This window comes from Pleurodeles waltl, chromosome 8 (genome assembly GCF_031143425.1).
Source record: "Pleurodeles waltl isolate 20211129_DDA chromosome 8, aPleWal1.hap1.20221129, whole genome shotgun sequence".
Taxonomy (NCBI): Eukaryota; Metazoa; Chordata; class Amphibia; order Caudata; family Salamandridae; genus Pleurodeles; species Pleurodeles waltl.
Window position 1 is genome coordinate 73,714,374 of NC_090447.1, and position 21,763 is coordinate 73,736,136.

A 21,763-nucleotide genomic window follows, 5' to 3' on the forward strand; every position below is an offset into this window, starting at 1 on the left:
ATGTTTTAACATGTCTGGGAGCATGGGGAGGCACTGGTATTTTGAATGTGTTGAGGATAGGGTATTAAACAAAAAATCCTCTTCCGGTGGTTCAGTATGCATGGTGACCCCAAGGTATGCTGCAGCCCTAGCTAACACCTGATTGTACACAGTGCTATCCTCAGGTGGTGAAGGCTTAGAGGGATAGCTGTCTGGGTCATTGCTAGGAATGGGATCTGGATCATAAAGATCCCATGGATCTACACTGTCCTGTTGGGAGTCAAAAGAGTGTGTGGGTGACTGCACTGGTGTAGGACTGGTAAGAGGAGAGGTATGCTGGTGTGAGAGTGAGGAGGAGGAGAAGGAGGAGAAAATTGAGGAGGTGGTGGTGGTTTCTCCTTCGACTTTGGCACTTTAGCTGGAGGCTGCATAGTGTCCAATTCCTCCTGAAAGGCTAGCTTTCTCTTTGGTTTTAGAGGATGTGCTGTTAGGATTCTGCCGGTTTCCTTATGGATATGAATCCTGGCTTGCCTTTTGTCCATCACTAAGTACTGGCTGTACTTGAAACTCCTCTTCAGAGGTTTTGTGGCTTTTTTAGTCTCTTTGAAAGTCCATGCTCCACTATATAACCTGGCCTTTTCGGCTCCAAAGCCGTTTTTTTCGGGATCAAAAAAAGATGGTGCAGTGGATGATCTCGGCTCCGAAAGGGATTTCCGAGTTTGACTCCAAAAACTTGTGTTTGCTCGAGTCAGACACTGAGCTTTTTATTGCCTCCGATGTTTTTGGAGGAGTGGCCTTTTTTTGGTGTCAAACTGGTAGTTTGGTCACCAGTAGTCTTTTTCCGGGCCAAGCCATGGCCTTTCGGCAGTGGCGTACCCAAGACCTTATGTTTTTGTCTTTGTGAGGGTACAGGGGCAGGCGTACTCACATGCTGTCCTGCCATGACTGGTCTGTCTTCCTCGGATGCCTGTTCAGAGTCGGAACCTCGAACAGAGACTGCTGTCTGCATGATTTCTTCCCCTACACGTCGAGATGTTCGGTGCTTCTGGACGCCATCTCGAGTCTTCGTGACCTCCTGTCTTGAAGAGTCTTTTTGGAACGGAAGGATCCACAGGCCTCACAATTTTCTTCCCGATCTGGGGAAAGGTAAAGATTACAGACAAGATGTTAGTCTGTATAAGGATATTTTGCGTGGCACAGAGGACAGAACCAGAATGGAGTCCGATCCATGAGGCTTCCAAGCAGTCAGCACAACTAGGCCAGAGTTGGGCGCGCGCGCCTCGAAGGGCGAGTACAGTTGTCTTCTATGATGGTACCGATGTGTCGAAGGAAGATGTAAACCCGATCGATACAATACCAACGAAAATAAAGCGTTTTCAAAGTTTTCCGATTTGAAATTTCGGAGCGAGAGGAAACACGTCCGAACCCGATGGCGGAAAGAAAACAATCTAACATGGAGTTGATGCCCATGCGCAATGGAACCGAAGAGGAGTCACCACTCGATCTCGTGCTTCGAGAACACTTCTTCGAAGAAAAACAACTTGTAACACTCCAAGCCCAACACTAGGTGGCAGAAGTATAATGCACAGCATGTAAATAAAACACATCAATAGCTGCTGTGATCTGTGCTGCTGCTTTGTACTTTTTATAATGCACTGGTCCCAGAATATACCATTTTAGCATAAGGAGTACGGGGGAAAGGAGGTTTGAGATCCAAGAAATTAACAGGGAGAGCCGAGCCAAGAGTTGGCTCGGGCTCCGAGAGCCCTTGCACGAGCCTTGAACATATTAGAATGTAAATAATTCAACAAACATGCTCAAATATGATACGCTTGGCTTCAAAATTTAAGAAAGTGTTTTTTCAACACAGATGCATTTCCCCTTTGCACAGCAGATTATTTAGAAAGTATTTATTAAAAGTGAGTGTTTTTAACCATGAAGTAAAAAAACAGTCAATCACATAACTTTGAGCAGCTACTCATCCTGTGGCTGAAATGCAGGCTACAGAGACTTCAATAAATAAATGCTTACGCAATACATTCATTCCTGCGTTGTGCCCATAAATGCTGCTGCTAGTGAATCATTTTTCACTTCTATTTACCATGTATTGGGCCGCAGGGAATTAGAACGTCTTAAATGAGCGTGTTACACCACACAAATACATTCATTTTGTGTAAGGGATTTGTCCAGAGTCACAAGATGTTAAAATGCACAGCTTGGCAGTATTTTTCTCATACCTTTTACGGGGGTGCTGCCTCCACCCAATCAGTCTTACTAAGACAGGAGGAAAAGTTGTACGTGCACAAGGCTGTTTGGGTTATCTATTTATAATTCCCAAAGGCCATTCGGTTTATTGTTCTGGATTCCTCAAATTACAACATGATCACCCACAGCCAACTGATTAAATACAGAGTCGCTGGACCTGGTGTGGCAATGCAGAGGACTGCAGTTAGGACAAAGTGCCCATGGCAGAACAGACTAGCCTTCAAAAAGTGCTGCGCACTTCACCAACAAAGTGATCAGTTTTTTTGAGCCCTCCAATCAGGCTGTATATTAGTACCTGCACCAGGTCTCCCTTGGATAGTCAGCAGGAAGGCTTTCCAGGACAGGCGAGGTTGCTCAAAGCTCCAAAAGGTTGACAAGCTCCAGAGTAATACATCCATCAAATAGCACTCACAACCCAGTAGAACAATTTACTTACTTTCAGAAACCCCTTGTCTGGTACAACCACAAACTCCTCACCTTCGAATATTCCCCAGGGGTCATACTGAATCTGGGCACTTTTTTTAGCAATACCTCTGTGTGCCAGCAGGTGGCGCAGACAGCTGTCAGTCGCTCACGCCAGTAGTGACAAGCAGGAGTTCATTTAGGTTCCATCCATGCATGCATGCTGACAGCTGCTTTTGTAACCTTCCGCGTCCACAAACACGGAGCCAAATACACCTAGTTATGACCACTGTGCAGATTACTACACTGGAACCTTTTTAGATGGAGACCAGTTTTGCAGATCAGGAAGGAAGGAAAGGTTGTGAGGAAAAGGCAAATCAACAGTGTCTCTAATAGAAAGGGAGCTACAGAATGTACCAAACTGGTTCTTCTCAGGGAATTCTAACCACAGAATCCTCACCTTAGAATAGATACCAAGGCAAAACCATCCAGGTGGTGGATCTGCCAACTGTTTCAAATCGAAAAGCCGTGCAGGGCCGAGAAGGTGAAATATCCATCCAAGGTGGACTTCGTTGCTCAAACAGTAGTGGTTCCTGAACATACTGAGGAATGCCCACATAGTTGCTTGGTAAATATCCATCTCAGGCGGTACTCATGCAAGAGCAGAGGTAGCAGCCTTAGCCCTGGTGGAGTGAACCCACAATAGGCCTTCAGGAGGCAGCCTCTTCACCAATGCAAGCCCTTGATGCAGAGCACTATCCAGTGCAAGATGGCACACTTCTGCACTATCTTATCCTTTTTTGCTCCTGAGAACCCAATAAAGAGCTTTTAATCAACCCAGTGCTCTCTGGTGCGACCAAAATGGAAGCATAGAGCCCTTTTCGGGTCTAACCGGTGTAGTATCTCCTCCTCCCTAAAGGTGTGAGTAAGAGAAAAGAAAAGTTAGGTGAGTGATAGTTTGGTCAGTGAAAGGGAGTCAACACCCTTGGGGAAGAGAGGCATATGTCCTTAGAATCAACTTGTCAGGACAGAAAGAAGCGTAAGGAGGATGCGAAGGAAGAGCCTACAGCTCACTTATTCTCTGTGCCAATTTTATGGCCAGGAGGAACATCTTCAGGATGAGCAATCGCAGGACTGTGCAGCAGCTCAAAAGGGGATAAAAGGAACAGTAAAAAACAAAATTAGGTCCCACTGGCCCATAAGGAAAGGAGAAGGGGGAAACAAATGCTGCATATACTTGGTGGATTGACAGCTGGCTGCCAAAATGGCATTCATGACTCCAGAAGGAAGGTCAAACACACACTGCTGCTGCTACTCAATCTCCAAGCATGGAGGTGGAGAGTGTGCGGCTTGGTGTGCAGGACCCTGCCTTGCTGCTGCGACAGGAGATACTCCTCGAGAGGCATTTTGATCAGAAGGCTGATGCTCATGTTTTCGGGACACTACACTCTGCGTGCCCAAACAGGAACCACTAGAATGGCTTGGGCGTAGTCAGTTCTGATCTTTAGAATGCAGGGCAAGAGAGGAATCGGCGGAAAGGAAGAAAAAAAAAAAAAAAGGAGCCACCACTGGTTCAACTCAGAACAAAACACGTCTCCAAGTAAGAACCTCCTTGGAAACTCCAACATGCAGAAGTGCTGAAATTACATGTTCTCTTCGGTGCCGAACGGATCAAGCCAAGGTTCTCCCCCATTTGCAGAAGAGACCTTGCGTCTCCCCTGGATGCAATCGTCATTGATGATCCACAAGGCAACGGCTGTGTTTGTCTGCCTTGGCGTTAAAAGATTTGAGCCAGATATTACACTACCTAGAAGATCCTTTTGTGGTCAAGCCACAGTATGGGGCGCAAGTTCTCCTGGCACAGGTCCACAAACCCCAACCTTCCCTAGAATTCCACCAGGGGATTAGGGGAAGATGGGGTGCTCCTAAACAGCTGAACGAGCCTTCATTTGATGGACAGCAGTGTGGCTTTCAATACCACGCAGATGGCTCTTATTTTCAACAGGTTGATATAGGGATAAACCTCTTCCAGATACCAGACCCTCCAACCCAAAAATGATGCATCAGTCACTGTAGAAAAGTGCCCCTTTTTCACATGGTAGCCCCCACTTTTTGCCTGGTATCTGATGCAATTTTGACTGACAGTGCACTGGATTCCTGCTAACCAGGTCCCCAGTGCCAGATCTCTACCTAAAACTATGCAATAGTTCCCCAATTAGTCATACCTTTGGCACCCCTATCAATCCTTAGTAAATGCTACCCATGGTACATGGACATGGGAACCAAAGAGGGCTCCCAAGGGCTGCAAACATGTATGATGCCACCCTCAGGGACCCCTCATCTAGCACATGCAGACTGCCATTGCAGGCTGCGTGCTCTGAGGCAGCTAAAAGTGAAAACACAACATGGCACAAAGCCTGTGTGCCACGTTCCCTAACACTGCATGCAATATCTGTAAGTCACCCCTACAGCACACTTTGCAGCTCTAAGGCAGGGTGCATTATATTACATTTGAGGACGTATCTGCAAGAGCAGATATGCCCCCACTATGTCCGTCGATTCTCAGACGGAGAGTGGACAGGGAAGCCATTTTAAGTACATGTGTTTGACACGGGCCTGGCTAGAAAAATCTACTCGACCACTCGCTACGGCAAGTTTTATTTTTATGAGGTCAAGCTATTTTTAGGTTCCACTTGACCCTTCTGGCGAGTGTACGATGAAGAGGTGCTCTGTTTAGTCAGAAACTGAATTAGCAATTAAGATGCCTTTAAATCTTATTCTTGTCACATATGCTTTGTGTTCAGAGACAGAGGTCAAAAGTCAGTTTGTCTTCTTGCAATGCAAATACTTTTCCTTGCGACTGCAGAGTTCCAGGCTTTTGTAAGGTGAACTGTTTGACCTACGTGAAATGAAAGGCTTTTGGTATCAGGTTTTTTCTAACACAACATTTACATAACTAAGTCAATTTTACAAACATTGCAACAAATATTTCAGTAGCTGTGAAAGATCAATGTTGAACTTCTGTGTGATGAAAAAAATATTTTAATAGTATGAAAAATTCAGAACACTTTTCTTGGTGATGTGCAAATGATACATGTTTTCTGAAACCCAATGTTCACAGATTATTGTTAATACACTACATAGTTTTATCAGTAAAGCTGCAGGTTAGTGGAAAGGGTTTGGACATTGCTTAGAAATTTACAAGTCTGTAAATGACAGTGCACTACCAGAGTATTTTGTAATAATAAACTTATTAAAAGTGAGTGTTTAAACAAACTGACAAACACTCCTGCCATGATGGCAAAGCTATTAGTGAACTTAGAGGCAAGTCATGCATGGATCATGAGTACCCGACATGTGGGCTAGATTTATTACACATGGAACAAACGTTTAGTGTATTTAAATAAACAAAGGAGGATTTTTTTCATTTTTTTTTACAGCAGCAATGAAATGCTGAACTCATGTTTGAAGGTGCACTCATGTGAGAATGAAGAATGGAGAAAAAGGGGACTGTAAATACTGTTTAGAAATCTGCCATCCTAGTGTTGTCAGATTTAGGAACTCTGGGGCATGGTTATGTCCACTTCCAACAGGAATATAGGGGGTGTAGTGACCCTAGAGGCAAGTAGCCCATTGGCTACCCCTGAAACACCCCTAAATGCAGTATTTAGGAGAGCCTGTGGCACCCGGAAATTAGATTCCTGCTGACCTATTAAAGACACTCAAGAGCCACAAAAGCAAAGCATGAGGAATAAGCACCTGACTTGGCCCCAAGCCCTGCCAGCCTGTCTGCTGTTTCTACCGATTTGCGCCAAAGTGACTCTCTTTGCAAGCTGCTGTGCCTCCAAAAGCCTGGGAGGACTGCCTGCCTTCAAAGACCCAGGGACTCCCGTGGAGCAGCAGAGCTGCTTCCCTACACCTTGCAGGCATCTCAAAGAGATCTGAGACTTCTCCATACCAGAAAAACCCAATACCGGAAAACACTGCACCTGTGCCGCCTAGCCAGAGCTGAAGTGGGCCAATGGTGCTAACATGGTCCTCAAGCTCTCCAAAGTCCAAGCCCACTTTGGACTTGCACAGTGGACTCACCAACACTGCCTGCAGCCTCTTCCTGCAAGCCCTTTCAACTGAGAGTGCTCCAGGTGGAGAAAACCAGATGTCTTAAGACACCTCTGCATCCGTTGCCCCTAGCCTGTGGAGAAGAGAAGCAGAGAGAACCCTTTTAGGACTTCAAATCTACTGCATATGCATTGATTAGCAGGGTGCAGAGCTATCCTAAAATCGTTCCAGCAGTGTCAGCCTTTCCCCTAACAGGTGGTGGCCATCAAAGGTAATGTCCATAAGATAGGCCTTGAAGACCGAGAGAAACTGTATAGCCAATGGCTTTGTCTAAAGTGTCCCTGGTATGCAGCCCACAGGAAATATTTATCTGCATCCTGGCCATCTGTAATCACTTGGGTCAAGATTACTAAGGCATTCTCTTGGACCTTCGGCATAACCCAGGCAACTGAGTCCCATAGGAAGCTGGGGTAGCCACACACCAGGCATGTGGTGCTGACAGAGCACAATGCCAAGACTGGAAAAAAAATACCTTTTGCATCCATATCAGTAGTAGGGAACGCATTTAGATTCACTTTGGCCGTAGATGCCTACACCTCCACACTTGAGAGGGTAGGGTGTCACAAAATCAGGGGCCCAGGCACAGGACGATGACAGGCAATTTGCTTGCTGAGTGGTGCCTCAGAGTACACCTTGGTCTAACTCTCCAAAAGGACATCCGTCAAGGCCTAATTAAAGGGCAAGAGGGGCTCAGAGTTGGTTGGGCCTGGCTGAAGGACGGCAGTGAGAATATTAGTTTTGACTTGCAGATCAGTAGTTTTTAGTCCAAGATGCCTGCTGCCCTCCACACCACCACAGTGAACAACAGAGTCTACTCTGGCTGTGGGAGAGTCAAGGCCAGAGTCCACTGAGGTATCCAGGCCACTAACATCCAGGTGTCCCTCATACCAGTGGTCGTCCAGAGGGGAGCAAAAGCATCCCCAAAATAGCCACCATCAGTCATCCCCCCAAACAGATTGAATCAGAGGGATTACCCGTAGCACAGAGCAGAAATGGCATCAAGGTAGACTTCAAACAAGGTTGCAGCTCCACAACCTTGGAGTTGGACAGAATCAGCACATGAATGTCATCCAGCTAAGTTTATAAGGAAAATTTGCATTGATGGATCATTCTCTGGCAAAAACCTCTGGGTCAGAAAGAGGTCCAGATCCAGAGGCAGACAATGGGCTCCCAAAAGGCACAGAGGAAGGTTTCACCAGCAGTAACAAGTGGGGCTCTTGGGGCCCAGAGGTCGTGCCAAAGATCAGACCCATTGTATCACAAAACTCATGCAGGCTGGAGTACCTCTGGGAAATTCGGGCTGATGTGGGGTCAGGGTCAGTGTCCGCTCTGCAGAACAACTGCGGAAGCATGTGGCACAATGATGCCTTTGTGACCTGTCCGGGGCCTTGGAGGGGTGCCACAAAGACAAGGTTCGATTTTACGTTGTCTTAGACTTGGCAGATGACTAGGATGATGGCCTGTCATGAGAACGGTTCTGTGAAAGATCGGGATAGTCACAAGATTTGGAGCTGCATGGAGCCTTGAGGTGCCAGTCAACCAAGAGTCTGGTATCTTTTTCCTGGATGGGCTTCGGATATATGGAAGCACAGGCGCCGCAAGTCTTGGGGTTGTGGCTCGATCCCAGAAACCATAGACAGACCAAGTGGGGATCAGACACACAGCTGCTTATGAGAATCCATCCAAGGCTTACACCCTGTGGACTTGTGAGGGGACAGTTCTGTTGCAAACTGATGAAAAAGGTTTGGGAAGAAAAACATGAAAAAGGATGACCAAAAGACTGAGGTATCTCCAGATCTGCGTTAAAGGAGACAGAAAAAAAGGAACTTATTCCAGCACACATGGATGGTGCTTAAATGACCCCGTGCATATCACATTTGGCGTGGATGATGTTGACGCAGAGCTGTACACTCCATCTTCCAAAGGCAGAAGTACTGCTCAAAAATGTTAATGAATCCAGTTTAATGCCTAGTGAATATTCCAAGATGAGGAATCTGTGGTCAGAAGTGTATCAGAAACATCTGTTACAACTGACACGGAGTGGGGCAAGGGAAAATGTCCTGCCAATTGTTAGGTTGGCACTAGTCTGTTACATGATTTCCTGAGCAGCCTCTTGCAAGATCTGAACCGAATTTGAAAGGCAAAAATAAATGAACCCAATGCAACAGCAGGTTCTACTGCAGTGTCAACATATACCATCTGGCATATGGGAATAGCGTGATGCATAAAGCCAGGAGCCCCACAAGGCATAGAAACAATCTTAAGGAGACCCAGGACAGAGTCCGGAATGTCCCAAACTTGCTCCCACCATGGAAAGTCCCTGAATGCTACTGTGTCAATGATAGCTTGTGAGGGAATCTCCAATAGGGTTCATGGACTTCAACCCACCACAATGACTTATCCTGGGGTGAGTATCCTGCCCCCTACCAGAGCACACATGACACACTTTGCTGCATCCAGTCCATCTTGGATCACCTGGGGCATTAAGCCAAAACTATCTCATAAGGCTGGTCAGTGTGCTGTCTGGCCAAAGGTCAGTCGACCAGAGGGGCTGAGCATGACTTAGACCAAGTGACAAAGAGGCCATCTGCAAGGGTCACATTAAATGTAATAGTGGCTCTGATGAAGTTTTACCTGGTTGAACATTCAGTCAAATTGGCTATAGTTTCCAAAGTAGGCAATTTTTAACACTGGCACTTCTGCTGCTATAAGCACTGGAGCAGCAAAATAGCCCTTTTTCCGATGGTGGCCCAGGTGATGAATTCAGCTCAGTCTCTGGTGAAGTACCTACCATGTGGCATTTTGTGGGCCTAAGTACAGGCCTTCATCAACGTAAAATGAGGGGAAGAGAAGAATGTCCACTCCTTTCTCATCAGTGTTGTGAAGGACATTAATTATGTCCTGGACCACATCGGGTTCATATAGTGCCCATATTCCTTATTCTAATGGTTCAGAGGAAGAGAATGAGGCTGGAAGTCTGCCTGTGCATCCACTGGTCAACCATCTATTTTATGGCACAACATTGATCTGTCACAGCAAGTATCAGTTCAGGTTAAGAGACCAGTTCTTAGATTTAACCCAGTACCACTGCAAGCAAAGAAGGAATTGACATACACTGGTCCTTGAGTGCAGGTCTAGACTGGCTTCAGTACTGGGACCAAGGGGCCAGTCTGCCAATATAAGTCCACCTGGAGACCACTGGCTCCATGGGGCACACCAGCATCTGAAAGATCTACAGAATTGCATTTTTTATGGCCACAATTTCAGCCAACCTGGGGTATTAGGAACGTGCCAGGAACACATAAGGTAAAGAATGGGATTAAAAAGATGCTAGAAATGAGTGACCCTTTGATAGGCTCCCTTATGACTTCTCTGATTTTGAGGGGTGGGATGAGGTAAAATCCTATGTGGCTTTCTTCCCCTTATGTTTCTTTTCGACTCACCAGGGGACTTGTAATGAGAATGGCATGTGAGTGGCCCTGCAACACACAGCAAGACTGTTGTTTGGAATAGGATCTTTTCTTGTGTTTGGCGATTTAAACCTTTGTCTGACGCTTCCTGATCGCCATCAGGTACAAGAGGGAACATTTATTGCACAACTTAGAGTCAGGACTGGAGTTTAGGCACCAGAGGCACACAGTGTGAGAGTCTATGACCGACATCTGGTTCCTGCAGTAACAACAGAGCTTGAATCCTGTCATTTTACATGGAGACCTCTTTCCTGGCACACTGACAAGCCGACGAAGTTGGAAAGGGATCCATATTCAAGGTTATAATAAGGAAGGAACTAATATCAACCAAAGGCGTGATACGTATATGTAGCTTTTCTCCATCACTTCCAGGAAGCAAATAGTTACCACAGTGCCAAACTGCATCACCCACTGGCATGCATTCAACATTGCTCATAAAGGTTCTAGTACAGTCCAAAGCCTTAAATTATCTTAAAAGTCAGTAATCTGAGGTTAAAAATATCTCAAAGATTGACGCTTTTGTCCTCAGCACCAACCTATCTAGGAAGAAAGAGGTAAATAAGGGGGGGACAATGCCTTCACTTCCCCAATGTGGCAAACTGAGGTAACAGCAAACAGAAAAACATTTGATCAGAAAACAGCAACATGTGCTATGAAAGGTGAGGGATGGAACCTGCAAGTCAATCCCTGAAGGAATCTCATGACAATGGAGGACTTCAAGAAAGCTTGTTCAAGCAAACAAAAGAAGGTTAAAAGAGCTGAAAGATATCTTAGCCCACAGCAAAAAAATAAACATTAGAAAAATGCAAATTAGGAGGATCAACCACTTCCTCAGGAAACCAAACCGCAAAACTGATCAGATGTCCAGATTTGGTGAAGGGATAACCCACTGATAAGATGATGTCCACAGTCTCTGCAAGTAATCCAAGAAAAAAAAGCTGCTCAGTTCAAAATCGACAAATAGGTGGCAGGAAATGTAGAACCTGCCACGCCAACTGGGAAAGCAGGTCTGCCTTAAGGAAGTGGAAAAGGACAACAATGGGACAAGCAAATCAGATTCCTCTACATCTGTAGTGTGACTGAGAACACTTGAGCTGCCCTGCAAAACTTCCTCTACCCCGCCGAGCAATTAGAGAAGACAGAACCCAGCGTAGAAGAATTCCCACCTCAAATAAAATTAGTTTCCCAGGGACCCCTCAGACAGAAACTGAAGACCACAACAATGTTTATTCTAATAAACAGCAACATATTCCTCCAGAAGTGACCCAGAGGAAAATGATGGCCTGAACCATTCACGAGTAAAGCAGCCACACTTGATCAGCCAGGTGGCAATGATTGTGGTAGTCCGGTCTCATGCTCAGAGAACCCGCCAAAGGTGGACTACAAGAGTGAACCCGAAAAAAAGCCTACAGTTACATTATTTATTTATTTATTTATTAAACACACACAAGGCATGTGTGTCTTGCCTCCCTACTCCTAGACATACAATATTGATACCTTTTTGTCTGTAAGGACTCAAATCATTAGACAGTGAATGGGGTAAGAAGACCCTTAAAGCTAGACAGATCGCCTTAAGTAAGATACAGTTACTCCTCTGGAGACCAAAGTCCTCGGATCTTCAGCCCCTCCAAAGAGGAGTCATCTTTCACCACCATGGCCACTGCTTCAGACTGTTCTACCACAAGCAAGATTTTTCATTGCCAAGAAAAAAAAAAAAGATATGAACCTATCTCGATTCATCCAGATGCAGCAGAAGAACACTCCAGAGGGAACCAACCGGACGCAGGGGCATTCATGAAAGGCAACCACATGTGCCAATGTGCTTAAGTCAGCACCAAGATACAGGAAGCGAAGAGACCCAGAAGGCGTTGAGCTGGTAGGCTGGAAGAATAGTCCCCTCCGAAACACCAGAATGATGTTTGATGGCCAACTCTTCTGGTGGAGACAGTTGTGCCCTGTAAGATGACCCTGAGAGATCCAACTCCTCCCAGATAAAAATTTGAGGCAGAGCGATAACTAAGTGCTGCTTGGGAGGCTGACTGGAAACCCTAAGTGAAACAGCAGGGAGCTACAGGAATAGAGAGATCACCAATGATGCACTGCACTTACTGCCATCACCATGGTAATAACCTAAGGTGCAGATGTCACTCCGAACAGGAAATCTGCAAATTAAAACCGAGCCTACCACAAAGTGCAGGTAACTCCTGGTACGACTGGAGGACTACTAGGAAAATACGCATTGTGCAAGTCCAAGGATGCCATCCAGAACCAGTTCCGTAGCACCTTTGCTGAACAGGGGTTGAGACCTCTTGTAGGATACAAGCATGAATGACACGAATGACAGAACGGAGGGAATTAGAAAAAATAACTCTTGAAAAAATAAAAAGGGGGGCTGGGTGGGGTGGGCATAATCATAGTCCATTATCTTTAGAACCCAGCCGTGCATCATAATGGTTTTCCTATATGGCAGGCAGTAAGACACCATGGCCTCCCGAAGGATGCATGTGCTCCTTAAGAAGCAAGCAAAAGCGATTTTGCAGATGGAGCAGTGAAAGGGAAAGAAGAATGCTATTTATAGCCATGATGTTCCCTGGAACTACTGCACTCATGTAAGGTGTTGTATGGGTTTGCTAGAGATTATGCTGCTGGATAGGTGTCCTTGGAGAACATGCAAAATGCGTGACCTGACCGGTCAGGGAAGAGAGCCACAGGGAACCAAGTTAGTAATTCCTCTTAATAGGAGAATAGGGGTCATTGACTCATCGCTATTAGGTTAGGATGGCTGCCACCTCAAAATTTGGTAGACTGTAGTTTGACCTTTCAGAGGATGGCAGCAGATAAACCAATACCAAGTCGACGCTACTCAGATCAGGACTAAAAATTTATCCAGCTGCATCATGACCATCCCTAACAACCTCCGCAAAATGGTCATGCAATGATCTGGCAATTTAGGCACAATCATCTGCGACATTTCCCATTACACATGAACATAATGCTCCCAGAGATGGGTTGTATTTCAGACGTAAGTGCCTGATGGCCGTTCTGCACCCCAATAGTTTCCATCTTCTGGGAAGCTGCATGGAAAGTGCCAGGGCTGTGCCTGGAGAAGGGTGCATTCCAGCACCGGATTACCCATCAACAACTGAGTTGTAAGGAACTTAAGATTCACATCAGCGGAGTAATGTAGGCTTGACAGCCCAGAAGGCTTGTCCAACCAAGTTAAAATTGTTTCCATCAAGGCTTCACTCAACAGGAGCATGGGTGCTAAGTTTCTCATTGCAAACTTTCAGTGATATTTAATTTGCTTTCCTTCATGGGTAGATTAGTTCCAGAATCTGTCACCCTACTCTAGACTTCTGTAAATGATGTGATCTCCTGCTTGGGAGGCACTAAAGGGAACTCCATGTCAAGTTCTGAAGAGGTACCTAGGCTACTATAATTTAGTAGGGCTAAACAGTCAGCATCAGTGCTTGCGAGCAAAAGAATATTGTTCTATTCACTATCATTATCACGTAACACAGTCAGGCACCTGGATCTGATCAGAGTCTGAACCAAATGGGTCATACAACTTCTCACAGTATTTAACACTTGCAGCTGCCTATAAAGAGATTCCTCCACTAGCTGTTCTGCCATGTAAAAAGCAACAGGGTGGTTTACTGCTAGAAACAGAGACCCAGAATATGGTGCTGTTGTGGGTGATGCAGGTGAACTCTTCTCAACAGAAGCACTGCCAAGGCCAGCAGGGTACTAGGAGGCTGACAAGTGCAGACAGAACATTCAGGAAGACGAACAGCTCCATGGGCCCCAATGATGCATCAACTGGATAGTGGAGGAGTAAGGGCAGCATTGTATGAGTGAAAGGTAAAACTGCACAATATAAGCTACATGGGGTGGGAAATTTGGGTAGGACTAGTTTGGCCTATGAAGTCAAAGCCTGAGGTAGGTATTCATTGAGCTGGTCCTAACATAAATGTAGGTAACAGATTGGAATCCCCTTCTTTGGGGGCTTCTTCTGTTTTTCTGATACATCCTGCAATATCTTGAGTTCTTTACTGATCAATGGTGAGTGGGTGTATCTGGATCAAGATCTGGATCAGGATAGAAATCTTCCTGTGGTTCTTCAGGTGCCCAATGCCACGAACTTTGGCTTCTGCTTTTTCATGACTTTACTGTGCATGACATCCCTAAACAAGGAGTCCAGCGGGGATCAAATGTCTTATTACCAGGATAGCTAATTCAGGTAATGGGAAAAAAACAGCACATTTGACCACATAGGTGACTTTTAATGTGTACGCAAACTGAAAAACGCCTACCTCTTTTTTGCAAGAATATATTTCTCTGATTAAAGTACAACAAAGGTGCTGTACATAAGGTGATAATAGTGTAGACGATGCACTGCTGAAGAATGTGTGAAGATAATATTAATGGATTTAATATTAAAGAATCTGATATAACACTGGCTGCATCCAATGGTTGATGCTTGGCTTTCAGACACAGAGAATCTTGCCATCTATTTTGTGCTGTATTCTCATAGATTAAATCACTTTACAGCCATGGGTGTACTTGTCATCTTACTAGGCATCCACAAAAAGGAAAAAAAACAAAAGGCCCAAGTGAAAGTGTGTATAAATAGATCTGTAGCAATAATCCACTAATCTACGTCAAGAAGCCATTCTATTGGCATGAAGATTTAAGGAGGGGCTTGATTCTGTGAAGAAAATGTCCACACAAGGGTACCAGAGCTGTGTTTCCTGCAATAATTATACAATTCATGTCCATTGTCATGAGCTTGCTACAGTGAACCAGTCTTTTACTATGCAAGATACAAGATGCAGATAAAAACATCTTTTACCGGATATGGACGTAGCCATGTGGTCACAAGAAAGTATAATTCAATAAGCCTTTCCAAAATGAATGTGGAGCACTGGGGGAAAAAAAAAAAAAAATCAGTCCTCTGTTTACTACAGGGCACGTGCTGCTCACTGGAATCAGATAATAGAAGAACTCTTGGGAGTGTCTTTCTCCTCTCCAAACGACAGCAGCCATGAAATTACACTGTGCACCCATTAAATGATTGTCATTTATGCTAACAAATGTGCCCTTCATTCCATTACCTGGGATTACCAGTCTTGGTAATAAAATAAACCACAGGACCCATGTTTAGTTAACTCAAGTAACCCACTCAGACACAGACTGATTGGATTAGTCCTTGTCCATGTACAATTAGCATGCATGACACATTGCGCAGGACCGGAAATTGTGCTTTGCGCCCAGGTCAAATAATCAAAAATGGTACAGTTGCTCCGTCACATCAAGAGAATAATATACTAGACAAGGCAAACATTACAGGAGACGATGCTTAGGATGACCACTCTACCTGTAAAATAAGCACTAAGGAACTTTAAAGAAACTTCCAAGAGCTGTGCAGTAGGAAAACGTCTGGATAGGTGGAAGGAGCATCTCTGGAGGTCAGAGAAGGGAAATGCAGTGTGATTATTTGGAGAACCCTTCTGTGGCATTACTTCGAGCCCAAGAGGAGCAAACATCAAAACACCCCATATTAGAAGAAATCACAAATAAAGCACGTGAACTTCGAAGTGCTTATTGGATGAGCCAGCTGTGTGTGTTTATTGAATTTGGCAAAGTGGAGAAAAAGGGATTAAATCCTGGTAAGCTAAGCAACACAGCATCAAGCGTTCTTGGTAAAGACATTCTCTGGAGCAGCATTGCAAGTTAATGACTGAATGGGGCTGGAATACAATTATAGAAAATTTGAACTCAACTTTTCTACTTGACAGAATTTTAAATAAGCCATACAATTAAAAGCTGAGCCAGGGGAAATTAATGAGAGAGTAATACGTAAAAGGACATCAAGCGTAAGTAATGTAAATACTCCAGTGAATGTATACATCTGTGCTTGCATACAAGAGCAGAGACCAAACATTTAGAAATGCTAATTATAGTGTCTGAACCTTATAGGAAAGATCTCCTTTTTCTTCCAAAAGCTCATCAATCTTCCGTTCATTCTGGCTCTTGTCCGTCTTTAATCCTTGGCATTGCTTCTGAACATCACGAAGCCGAATCAACAAGCTGAAGAAAACAGAAGAGGGCAGAGAAGAAGGGGTTAGTCGGATGAGAAGTTATTAACTCAAGAAATTTAATCAATGAAAGTAACATGTGTGCAGCTGTACAGCTAGAACCTTGGTGGAAAAAAACTGAGGTTGGGAAAAGGATTGATGGTCATGTGAAGTGAATACAGGAGTCCTGTTTCAATACGATTGACAAACGCAAGAGTGCTATACATGTATAATCCTAGTTTAGTGTGGAAGAAAATATCCTTTTACATAAAAAATAACCCATCCTCAATCACAAAGGGAAAGTAGGAGATACCATTGCGTGTTCTCTGAAATAAAACAGACTAACTCAAAAGATACAATGGTGAGGTCCATTAGGCCCCACTCAGGCTTATACCCAAAACCTACAAACCTACCAGTCATGCTTGATGAGAAAGACTCAACAACATCTTGTGGCATGCTTCCTCTTCAGCAACCTCACCACCCTGGTAAGGTGATATCAGAGAGTCTGCCTGTCTGTCCAAACAACAGGGCTGCCCCTCTCCCAAGTGCTCCCTCTATTGCTCTTCAAAGGCAGCTTCAGCTTTGAAGTTCACCTTTTGGTCCAAAACCTGTGTGGCTTCCTGCAGGAGGGAGGTAACACCTCTCTCCAGTGCAGGCCCCCATAGTATCCTTTCCTGGGAGTCCTTTGCACGTCTCTCTGGGAGGGCAGAAAGCTGCCTCATGCTCAAGTTCAATGTGCAACCGTTAAGGGCAGAAACGATTGAAGGCAACAAAGTGGCAACTTAGTAAAAGTTGAGCACTAACTTTTTACATTAATTTCGACTTGAGAACCATGTCGGGCTTGATATAACGAATTGTTTGATACCTTGGAGCATCAACTTTGGTTGCACTGTTCAAGAGGTAGCACAGCTGAGGGTCCAGCATGTAATCCTGCTCTTGCCAAAGGGGCAACGAAGCCCTTCCACAGTCAAAACAACAGTTTCGGATTTTTGTTGTCAGAACATGTCAAATAAATGATCTGCCTATGGAATATACAGCACCCTGCGTTAGGGCTCAGCAGGCCTGCCACAGGAGTGATAGTGGACTTTGCGATAGCTTTTAATGGCAAAGTTGGGCTAGCAGTTAGTAATAGCACATCCAGTCTGCAATGACAGGTAAAGTTCTGAAACTTACAGGCCCTGGGTAACCTATACTAGGAACTTACAGGTAAGATAGCCTTTGCCAGTTGGGTGTAGTTAAAGTAACACGTTTTGGGGACAGTGCACTGATAATGAGGTCTGGTAAGAGGCCTCAACGTGCACTTAGTCTAAAAATAAAAAAAATCAGCAGCATCAGTTGGAAATCAGGGGCATTTCCTTGCAGTACGTACCAGCAGTTTCACCTACTTTGCCTCCATGGTCCCAGGCGCATTTGTTGTCTAAACGAGGAGCATGGGACAGATAAGTCAGCAAACTTCAGCTCATCATCTGAAGGGGGGGAGGTGTGTCACAAGGGAGTGAACATCTTGTACAACCCTGTTGAGATGCTGGAAAATGTAGTGCCTACTGGGCCTGGATTCACCAGGTCACAAGCCAGATACAGCAAAGTGGCAGTTCAGCCTGTAAATCTTTTTATCATATATATATATATATATATATATATATAAAAATACCCAAAAAAGGAATTATTGAAGTGTAGTAAAACGTATACAGTGAAGATAAGTCATGTCCTCTTCTAAGGCATAATACATAAAAGAGAGGAAACTTATCTAAAAACGGTTTACCAAAAATATTTGTAGGAATTACTTGCAGGAAAGTGCCTCTTCTTCACATGGTTACTGTAAGGAAATGCCTCCTTGGCATGGTTACCCCCTGACTTTTTGCCTTTGCTGATGCTATGTTTTGAATTGAAAGTGTTCTGAGGTCTGCTAACCAGGCCCCAGCACCAGTGTTCTTTCCCTAACCTGTACTTTTGTATCCACAATTGGCACACCCTGGCATCCAGATAAGTCCCTTGTAACTGGTACCCCTAGTACCAAGTGCCCTGATGCCAGGGAAGGTCTCTAAGGGCTGCAGCATGACTTATACCACCCTAGAGACCCCTCACTCAGCACAGACACTGCTTGCCAGCTTGTGTGTGCTGGTGAGAACAAAATGAGTAAGTCGACATGGCACTCCCCTCAGGGTGCCATGCCAGCCTCTCACTGCCTATGCAAGTATAGATAAGTCACCCCTCTAGCAGGCCTTACTGCCCTAAGGCAGGGTGCACTATACCATAGGTGATGGCACCAGTGCATGAGCACTGTTCCCCTACAGTGTCTAAGCCAAACCTTAGACATTGTAAGTGCAAGGTAGCCATAAGAGTATATTGTCTGGGAGTCTGTCAAGCACGAACTCCACAGCACCATAATGGCTACACTGAAAACTGGGAAGTTTGGTATCAAACTTCTCAGCACAATAAATGCACACTGATGCCAGTGTACATTTTATTGTAAACTTCACCCCGGAGGGCACCTTAGAGGTGCCCCCTGAAACTGTATCCAACTATCTGTGTAGGCTGACTGGTTCCAGCAGCCTGCCACCCCCAAGACATGTTGCTGGCCACATGGGGAGAGTGCCTTTGTCACTCTGTGGCCAGTAACAAAGCCTGCACTGGGTGGAGATGCTATCACCTCCCCCAGGCAGGAGCTGTAACACCTGGCGGTGAGCCTCAAAGGCTCACCCCCTTTGTTCCAGCACCGCAGGACACTCCAGCTAGTGAAGTTGCCCACCCCCTCCGGCCACGGCCCCACTTTTGGCGGCAAGGCCGGAGGAAATAATGAGAATAACAAGGAGGAGTCACTGGCCAGTCAGGACAGCCCCTAAGGTGTCCTGAGCTGAAGTGACTAACTTTTAGAAATCCTCCATCTTGCAGATGGAGGATTCCCCAATAGGGATAGGAATGTGACCCCCTCCCCTTGGGAGGAGGCACAAAGAGGGTGTACCCACCCTCAGGGCTAGTAGCCATTGGCTACTAACCCCCCAGACCTAAACACGCCCTTAAATTTAGTATTTAAGGGCTCCCCTGAACCTAGGAAAATAGATTCCTGCAACTTACCAGAAGAAGAGGACTGCTGAGCTGAAAGACCCCTGCAGAAGAAGAAAAGAAGACACCAACTGCATTGGCCCCAGTCCTACCGGCCTGTCTCCTGCCTTCTAAAGAAACCTGCTCCAGCGACGCTTTCCCCAGGACCAGCGACCTCTGAATCCTCAGAGGACTGCCCTGCTTCAAAAGAAACAAGAAACTCCCGAGAACAGCGGCCCTGTTCAACAAAGACTGCAACTTTGTTTCAGAGGAGCAGATTTAAAGACTCCTGCAACTCCCCGCAAGAAGCGTGAGACTTGCAACACTGCACCCGGCGACCCCGACTCGACTGGTGGAGAAACAACGCTACAGGGAGGACCCTCCGGTGACTCCAAGACTGTGAGTAACCAAAGTTGTCCCCCCTGAGCCCCCACAGCGACGCCTGCAGAGGGAATCCCGAGGCTCCCCCTGACCGCGACTGCCTGACTCTAAAATCCCGACGCCTGGAGGAGACCCTGCACCCGCAGCCCCCAGGACCTGAAGGATCAGAACTCCAGTGCAGGAGTGACCCCCAGGAGGCCCTCTCCCTTGCCCAGGTGGTGGCTACCCCGAGGAGGCCCCCCCCTTGCCTGTCTGCACTGCTGAAGAGACCCCTTGGTCTCATTGGAAACCCGACGCGTGTTTGCACACTGCACCTGGCCGCCCCCGCGCTGCTGAGGGTGTACTTTTTGTGCTGACTTGTGTCCCCCCCCCCCGGTGCCCTACAAAACCCCCCTGGTCTGCCCTCCGAAGACGCGGGTACTTACCTGCTGGCAGACTGGAACCGGGGCACCCCCTTACCTCCATTGAAGCCTTTGTTTTGGGCACCTCTTTGACCTCTGCACCTGACCGGCCCTGAGCTGCTGGTGTGGTAACTTTGGGGTTGCTCTGAACCCCCAACAGTGGGCTACCTTGGACCCAAATCTGAACCCTGTAGGTGAGTTACTTACCTGCAAGAACTAACAATACTTTACCTCCCCCAGGAACTGTGAAAATTGCACTGTGTCCACTTTTAAAACAGCTATTTGTGTTTTATGTGTAAAGTATATATGCTACTGAAATTATTGAAAGTTCCTAAAGTACTTACCTGCAATACCTTTCAAATGAGATATTACATGTAGAATTTGAACCTGTGGTTCTTAAAATAAACTAAGAAAAGATATTTTTCTATACAAAAACCTATTGGCTTGGAATTGTCTCTGAGTGTGTGTTCCTCATTTATTGCCTGTGTGTATGTACAACAAATGCTTAACACTACTCCTTGGATAAGCCTACTGCTCGACCACACTACCACAAAATAGAGCATTAGTATTATCTCTTTTTGCCACTATCTTACCTCTAAGGGGAACCCTTGGACTCTGTGCATGCTATTCCTTACTTTGAAATAGCACATACAGAGCCAACTTCCTACAGTTACCCCCACTTTTTGCCTGGTACCTGATGTGATTTAGACTGAAAGTGCACTGGGTCCCTGCTAACCAGGTCCACAGTGCCAGATGACATTACCAAAACTGTTTAAAGGCTGTTAGCCCCACTGTTGAGTGCAAAGTTACAGGCTGACATCTCAGGCCTGCTAACTACTGAATCCGATTTAATGGTTAAAATCGAATTTAATGTCACTGGTGGGCAAAGTGCAACTTTAGTAAGATGCTACTTTGATGCTTGAGGTTTCCAGTGCAATTTGCAGCTGCACACAAAGGTCTGTTCTCTGGAATCCTGGGAAGAAATGCAAACAAACCCCAGGAAAAACTACAAAGATGTGCCAGTGGAGAAAACGTTATCTCCTTCGGGCAGGTTAAAGTCACATAGGAGGTGAGCCCAAATGGCAAGCTTCAAAGCTAAAGTCCCCTTTTTTGATGAGCAAATGCGACGTACACAAGAGAAGGGCTCCTTTGTCTAGGTAGACAGAAGGGCATCAGGGACAGCAAGGGGAAAACACTTGTCAGATCGTTTTCCCATAGGCCTGTGACACAGAGGGAGCCACACACCTAGGGTGGGCTACCAATCCCCACTCAAAAAAATAAGTTTTCAGCCATCTTGGGAGTGGATAGAATAGAGCACTCTGGGACAGAGGAAGGAAGGTGTAATCAGGCGGGAAAGATCCAAGTAGCCCATTGGCTATTGATCTCTACCTCCCTTAAGGGCACTTTTTAGCAATAAGAGTCGCAGCCCTAGCCCCTGGAACTAAGATCTAAATCAGATTTGAGAAAAGGACTGAAGGATCGCCCTGCTGACCTTGGATCTGGCTAAGGAGAGGCTGCACTGAAGCTAGACTGCACCTGCTATTCCTTGGGCTACAGAAGAGAAGTTTGTGCCTGTGGTACCCAGCTTGTGAATAAATCAACACATTAATGTCTGGTGAAGGTATGG

At 45.7% G+C, this 21,763-nt stretch overlaps 1 protein-coding gene across 11 annotated transcripts in view; it reads right to left on the reverse strand.

Moving 5' to 3' along the window:
• NUMA1 (nuclear mitotic apparatus protein 1) overlaps positions 1 to 21,763 on the reverse strand; it is a 443,588-nt gene that overhangs the window by 259,235 nt on the left and 162,590 nt on the right. For all 11 annotated transcript variants that reach the window (XM_069203745.1, XM_069203747.1, XM_069203751.1 and 8 more), the window contains one exon: positions 16,208 to 16,325. In XM_069203745.1, the coding sequence (XP_069059846.1) occupies positions 16,208 to 16,325 (118 nt within the window). The remainder of the gene's footprint in view (positions 1 to 16,207; positions 16,326 to 21,763) is intronic.